The 7700-nt window shown below is 36.8% G+C and overlaps 1 protein-coding gene and 1 long non-coding RNA gene across 3 annotated transcripts in view; both read right to left on the bottom strand.

Annotated features, from left to right (window-relative positions):
* Positions 1-1621, bottom strand: part of LOC107670745 (uncharacterized) — a 16040-nt gene extending 14419 nt beyond the window's left edge. Inside the window, exon 1 of the long non-coding RNA XR_001632115.1 lies at positions 1609-1621. This is a non-coding gene — a long non-coding RNA (uncharacterized LOC107670745). The remainder of the gene's footprint in view (positions 1-1608) is intronic.
* Positions 1-4726, bottom strand: part of LOC107670741 (disintegrin and metalloproteinase domain-containing protein 10-like) — an 82633-nt gene extending 77907 nt beyond the window's left edge. For both annotated transcript variants that reach the window (XM_016463463.1, XM_016463464.1), the window contains exon 1: positions 4535-4726. In XM_016463463.1, coding sequence (XP_016318949.1) covers positions 4535-4601 — 67 coding nt within the window. In that variant the 5' untranslated portion in view covers positions 4602-4726. The remainder of the gene's footprint in view (positions 1-4534) is intronic.
* Positions 4727-7700: the final 2974 nt, after the last annotated feature.

Below are 7700 nucleotides of genomic sequence, written 5' to 3'. Positions count from 1 at the left end.
ATACGATATAATTCCGATATCGATATGAACACTATTTATCTGAAATAGAAATCTTTTGTAACATTATATATGCCTTTATCATCACTTTTGATACATTTTAAGCATCCTTGCTAAATAAAAGTATTAGTTTCTATCATTTCTTTCCCCAAAAAATTATAACAATTATACTGACTCCAAGCTTGTATCACTCATTAGAACATGCAGAAACGAAGAAATACATTTTTCTATTTAGATATTTATTTTGTTAAGGAAAATTAATGGTCTGGTTTCTACAACTTTCACTTTGGAGCAAAAATCTGTCTTTGAACTTGAAAGAAATAAAGATTTGACATTTATCGTGATAATTATCGATATGAAATTTGTTTTATTATTATGATAATTTTAAATTGATTATTATTGTGATAAATTTTTTTTTGGGCCATATCGCCCAGCCCTAATATTTAAGGAATATCGCATTAGCAAAAGTGTTGCTGTTTTGAATATCAGCTCGACCATGATTTGGCCACAGGCACGAGACTGCAGGTAATAATAACAGTTGTGATGATATTCAGTAATCTATTTCATTTCCTGCTGGTAATGCACAGCTTTGATGTCTGCAGTCTGAAAGAACAGCAATGAAACCAAACATGCAACTATGTCCTGAATCGGAGCAAATGTCGTAGGCTGTTCACACATTATGTTGCACTCAACTGTGATGCTGTGTTTTCTACATCATTTCACACATGACGCAGCGCTCAGGTTAAAATAAATTAAACTTTTTAATAAAGTCTTGCATGACTTTGCATTTTCAGGACCAAAGGAAAACAAAACTACACAAATAAGAGGCAAAAGAAAGACAAAAGACACTGTTGATAATATGACAAATATATGCTCTGGCCTTCCTTTGACAGATAAAAACAGATTAAAACATGTTTATATAACTGCACAAAGCATTCCCTATCTTAAAATGCATTTGACCAACTGAACGATGCTACATTTTTGCAAAAGACAGCACTGTCATATATTTTGCATATATAGTTTATTGATGTAGATGTCATGATCAAAACATTCTCTAGTTGGTAATGCCTCTTGGAATCACTTTAACAAGTAAATAAATTAATTTCAAACAATTCTGAGTAATGGGCATCATTTGTGCTGACTGTGGGGGTTTGGGGAGCTGAAAAGAGAAACCAGAGAGGGACACCTGCAGCCTGAGAGGAAATGATACTAAATAATGTTATCATTTCTTGTGGGAGTGTCATTTTGGGTTGTTATCTCAAAATGCAAACAGTCACAAACATAGGATCGACTTTCTGTGAAAACATGAGCTCAGTAGACTGAATATGAGGTAATATTCAGCCTGTGCATGTGTGTTTGCTACTCTTCTGCCAGAACAGAGGGCAGAACACAGCTCATTACTGCTTTTATTCATAATTTGGAGGTAGTATAACAGTTTTAGTGATGTGAATTCACTGCATGATAACCACTTTCCTTACCATGACACACACCTGCAAGTCATGACAAAAATAACCAAAACCAACCTTATGATGGACAAATAATAATAATATTCAAATATAAAACCCCTTATAACATAATGCAACCCTACAAAAAATATAGTGCTAACAGCACTGGTCTGAGAGAGGAGGTTATCAGTCAACTCTGCTTTCAGTTATTTATTATTCATATCTAGCCTTTGGTAAAAATAGCACCAAAGTTAAACATACAAAATGTGAAAATGCACAGCCTTTTTCAAGATGCAACTTTTCTCATTTTGCAGAAGTATGAGCAAGACGACCTTAGAGCCCCAGAGAAAAGAATACACTACCACAAAAGTACCATATTTTAAATAAACATTGCTCAAACCTAATCTGAAAACAATATACATCTGAATTATGAACAAACTCTTTGCTCTGTCAGACACTAACTGATACTTTTTCTTTAATTTCCATGTTCCATTCAAAAGTATCCTGTTATTACATGAAAGCCCATTGTTGTCTGTAACTTACATTGGTGAGGAACCTGTTTCCTCTGTAAATCTGGGTTCTATCTATTGCTCTGATGAAGTCTCAACAATATCTTTTTTCTGTTTTTCTCTATTGGATATTTTGCCAAAAAAAAAAAAAAAAAAAATTTATATCAAATGTAAGTTGTATTTACCAGCATAAGACAATTTTCACTGGTGACTGTTAATGCTAGACAATGGGCACATCATACAAGAAGGCGTCTTTGTGGGAGGATCCATCTAGCAAGTTGAAGAAGCTGCTAACCACATGAAAACAACCAGAATCACATAACATTGCAATATGGCTTACAAAAGCATTCGCATTTGTGAGTAGTTGACTTGCTTTTCAACTGGCTTGATCCACGGGGGAGTATTTAAGTTGCTCAATAACAAGCAATTTCATCACTGGGTGGTGTAATCTCCATCAACTTCCCACAGTACACACAGGCACCTACAACATTAATCTACAACAGACAATACTACGTATGGACACTGACCATATCTTGTTACCTTCTCTTTTTATCCACTCTATGAAAGACAACTCAAAAGGCTGATGGGAAAACAGCTCACTGATGTTGACGATGTGGCAGGCGCACAACAACATGTTTGAGCTGATATTCGAAAAGGGATGTCAGCAAACCTCTTTATGTTTTCACAGCTGGTTAACAAAAAGCAACAAAGAGCCACCTCAAAATGGATACTAAACATAAAAAGGAGTAATGTGGCCCACATATTGAGAAATTAATTAAACTTGTTTATGATTCATCTTAGGGCATGTTCACATTTAGGCAGGTTTGATTCAAATAAAATGAACTCCGGTTTAAGGGTGGTTCTGTTAGTGTGAACTGTTATTAGCTGGTAAAAACGGTCATACCACCATATGTACACACACATACAAAATATACACCATAAAAGACATCCAATCAGGTGACTGTGTCCTTATGCCTTTGGTATCATTAGGTTCAGCGTTAAAAATGACAGTGTGAACGCTAAGCGGATGCTAAGTTTAATTTATTGATATTATTTACATTAACATTTATTAATATAGCTCCTCTCTACTCAAAATTAACTATAAGTGTAAACAAACCCTAAAACAGCTAGAAATAAGCTTGAATAAAGCTTTCCTTTTTTCTCTATGCATGAATAAAAAAGTAAATAAAAATAAATAAATATTTCATGGGAGATTAAATATTTGCACAAATTTAAAAAAGGGCAAATCTCAAAGATTGAGAATGTGAGACTTCTAGGCAATCAGTAACATCAAGGGGGGAACTGGTGACAGACAGTGTATGTCTTTAACCCAGGTCAACAAGAACTAGATGAGCACCAAAAATAAAATCCCATAGCAACAAACTCAGCTGAGCCAAAACAGGTCCCTTAACAAAGCTGAACTGTCAAGAATGCTTACTACTAAAGGAATGCACCTTATTTCATACTGATAAATAAGGTCATTGCCCAATGGACTTTTTAGTAAGTACAAAAATACTAATGCATACAAAGAGATAAAATTAAACATCTTGATAAATACACTTCTTCAAAATTAGCCATCTTCAGCAGCCCAAGAAAGCTTGGCTGTGAAGAAGTAGCAGACATTTAAAATATGAGGAAAGAAAGGAAGACCGATAGTGATAAAGACAGAGATAAATCTCAAAGCACTAAGTTACTCTAATGTCATCACTTCTTGTCTGACAGCAAGGAAGGAAGGCACAGTATGTTTACTGCTTCAGAAGAGAACTGAACTTCACCTTATCGAAAGTGTACAACAATCTACGGTGAAATTAATTTCTTGAAGTGTCTGCTGCAGCTCTGTGTCCAACCACACAAAGCCATGCTTATCCAGCTATTGCAACAGACTTCTATTGTTAGTAAACAATGTTAATTATAGTTACTACAGACTAAGCCTGACCCAAACTACAACAGTCAGCTTAATACATTCTAGGAAGTTTTTTTTTCCTTTTTGATACATTTTGTTCAGTAATTTATGAAAACATGTATAAACTCTCAAGTAAAAAAAAGTGAGCTAGACTAGCAACAACACTCTTGTGTGGAAATAACAGGAAAGGTGTGTAACTTAGCGTCTTTCATTTCGCCCTCATGTTTTTTCCCTAACACCAACTCTCACAAACATTGCGCACTCGTCAACACACTCCTGAAATAAGGCAAGAATGCAAACAGGACAGAAACGTATAATTTAAATGAATTTATAATCGGTCTCCACTCCTGATTACTTCACTCGTGAATCCACTCGTTAAGTTAGCTAGCCGGGCTGTCTTTGACAGCTAGCTAGGACATTTATTGTCACCCTCCTGAAATATCCCACTCAAAGTCATTATGAAAACGCCACACCACTCTGTCTATTAATAATGCGCTTATGTGAATAAACATCATATTCCACGTGTTTAACTGTAAAAGTTGTGTATTTTAGTGTTTAGTTTCACTTCCGCACTCACGCTCATTCTCTCTATGTTCACCCCTCCCATACTAGCTCACTTCAGCTAAAGCACAATCCGATTAACCGTCACTTTTTTCAGAAATAAAGCAAAACCCACTTACCTTTGGTGTCGCTTAAGCAGTATAAAAGCATCAAGAGTTTCAGCAAAACCATATCGAGTAAATTCATCGTTCGCACATTGACACCGAGGCTGGTTTGGCTGTTAGTTTTGCGGGTCTTAAAGGCGCAGTCGCCCTCGCTGAGTGTGTGTGTGTGTGTGTGTGTGTGTGTGTGACGGCTGCTGCTGTGCCGCTTGTCTCTAACGGCCTGACGTCAGGCGCAGGCAGAGCGGAAAGCCACGCCCACTCCCTCTCACAACCACAGTACTGAAAAGCATATCTTTGAGACTTAACTTAATGGAATATATTAAACTGGAAGACAATATGACAGCTATTTAAAAATATAATTAACACTGGTTGTCGTTCATGGAGATCCTTTCTCATGCAAAGTACTTAATACTTAATAATTTTAGTTTGTATGTCAGTCGATCAATTCAAATTGCCATTCTAATTTATCTATGGATCTTGTCATTTAAGACAGTAGTGGTAGTTTTCTTTCCTTGCCTTACACTGAATTTGAAAACCAAAAAAAAACCTGCAATTTGTATTTTAAAGTCCCCTCGACTATCTCAATGCAGACATTCCATATAGCCTACAAATTGTTTTTAGCTAATTGTAAATAGACCTTAAAGTCCGCGTGAGCCGGAAGTTGCTGCCGACTTTATTTCAGTGTAGTGCAGTGGCGGCTCGTCGGAGGAGGCAGGCGAGGCACAGCCTCCCCATAATTTTGAGGTGAAAATGGGAGGAGGACGATTTAATCACAGACTTTTAAGAAGGGATGGATGTTTGCTTCAAGTGATAGGCCAGGTAAGTGAAGTTATATTATCTTGCTGTATGCATGTCCTTTTCTTTACGTTTTCTGACTAAAAGCAACCAAAAGGCCATTTTAAAGTGGTTAAGCAAATAATATAATAATAATAATCGGCAGGGATCCCAGACGTTACAATAACCAATAACGTTACAATTAGTGTGCCTCCTCTATTTTAAAACCCAGGAACCGCCACTGGTGTAGTGACGTATTTCCATCTGAAACGGAATATTGAATCGAGGGCAGGGTTTTCTGTTTGCGCTCCTCCTCTCTGTCTCTCACTCATAACAATCGGATTAATTGTTCTCATCAAGACTAGCAATGTGCGCTAGTAAAGTAAATAAAGTCAATTTTGATTTCATGCGGACTTTAACTGTAACAAATGTTTTTGCACTTTTAGAATAAAAATACGTCCTTTACAGATCGCTTTTATAAACGAGAACGTCTCTAAATTGAGGTTTTGTCACATTTAACTCACTTTTGGGGACAAATATGCATAGTTAAAGGGGTCCTATTATGCTCTTTTACGAAGTCTTGATTTTGTTTTGGGGGTGTACTAGAACAGGCTCTCATACTAGGTTGTTCGAAAAACACATTATTTTTCACATATTTTACATTACAACACCTCTCTCCAGGGCCGCATTAAGACCTCACTGGGCCCTGGGGCTATGATATATGATAAATAGGATTTTTATGCTATCAAAATTTTTTGATGCACTGAAATTTCATAATTCTTGTTACCAATTTCAATATCACAAACAAAAAATACTAGCTCCACTAAAACCAAGCTTACTGAACAAGTAAACAGTCACAAATTATAATAGCACAAAGATACATACGAAATCAACCAACTTGAAAAACATAATTCTTGTTACCAATTTCAATATCACAAAAAAAAAATACTAGCTCCACTAAAACCAAGCTTACTGAACAAGTAAAGTCACAAATTATAATAGCACAAAGATACATACGAAATCAACCAACTTGAAAAACATTTTAAAAAATGAATAAGAAATATTATATTGTATAAAGTAAATGTACAAATAGACTGAATAGTCTTCACTGTATAAATTCAATACATTAATTCTTACTTATTTTACAAAAGTGATTCAGTCAAGGACAGTGAGTGATTTTCTTTCTGATGTTTGATTTACATTATTGACACAAATGGCAACAGCAGCTATATTAGGCTGCTTTAGAGGAATACTTCACCCAAAAATGAAAATTCTGTTGTTGTTCTAAACCTGTACGAGTTTCCCTCTGCTGTTGAACGCAAAAGAATATATTTGGAACAATACTGGTAACCAAAAAAATAAATACAAAATTGGAGTCAATGGGGACCAGAAACTTTCTGGTTATAAACATTCTTCAAAATATCTTCGGTTTTGTTGAGGAGAACAAAGAAATTCATACAGGTTTAGAACAACTTGAGGCTGAGTAAATCATGACAGTATTTTCATTTTTGGGTGAAGATCATATAATGCCAGGATCTCATATAGCCTAGCCTACTACTACTACACATGCTTTATCTTTAACTATTAACGTTCATGTAAGACACAACTGACTGTGTTGACGAGGATACTCGCAAAGACTGGCATTTTGACACATAACTGTGTATTTGACCGTTTAAGCACAAGGCGCGAAAAAGAACTCCAGTTTAGTCAGGCGCTGTATGAGCAAGTGCGCGCATTTACCAACAAGAATTCTGATTTTACTGACTATGTTTTATCTGCTGTTTGTCTTTTACGTTTTTCTTTTTTTTTTTGAGCCCCTCTCTCTCATTTTCTTTTAGAATAGCTGACATTTTTACTTATCTAAGATTGTTCTTTGCGTGACCATTTCCAGACTATGCCAGAACGAAGTGAAGAGTGGAGGTGAATGCGGACATCAGGCGCAGCGACCACCTGATAGATACGCGTACAGTTTGTTCAAAAGTCAAATACAGAATTAATGCATTTGATTGAAAATAATAGCGCTAATAAATGGGGGCGTGGTGGGGCTTTGGCGATTGGTGCTTCAGTCAATCTCCTCCACAGCCAATCACGGGCCCCCTCGTCGCTCGGGCCCTGGGGCTTCAGTTTGTTAATCCGGCCCTGCCTCTCTTTTACGGCAAAGCTCCACTAAATAATAGCACTAATAAGTGGGGGCGTGGTGGGGCTTTGGCGATTGGTGCTTCAGTCAATCTACTCCACAGCCAATCACGGGCCCCCTCGTCGCTCGGGCCCTGAGGCTTCAGTTTGTTAATCCGGCCCTGCCTCTCTCCCCAGTCTGGCACGAACGGCTCGAATAGTTCCTGTATCAAATGAAGGCCGGCCTTCTGAAATACGAAATGTGCTGTGATTGGTTAGCTGGGCCAGTGTG

Source organism: Sinocyclocheilus anshuiensis, unplaced genomic scaffold (genome assembly GCF_001515605.1).
Source record: "Sinocyclocheilus anshuiensis isolate Anshui unplaced genomic scaffold, SAMN03320099.WGS_v1.1 scaffold816, whole genome shotgun sequence".
Lineage (NCBI taxonomy): Eukaryota > Metazoa > Chordata > Actinopteri > Cypriniformes > Cyprinidae > Sinocyclocheilus > Sinocyclocheilus anshuiensis.
This window is presented reverse-complemented; position numbering and strand designations above follow the sequence as displayed.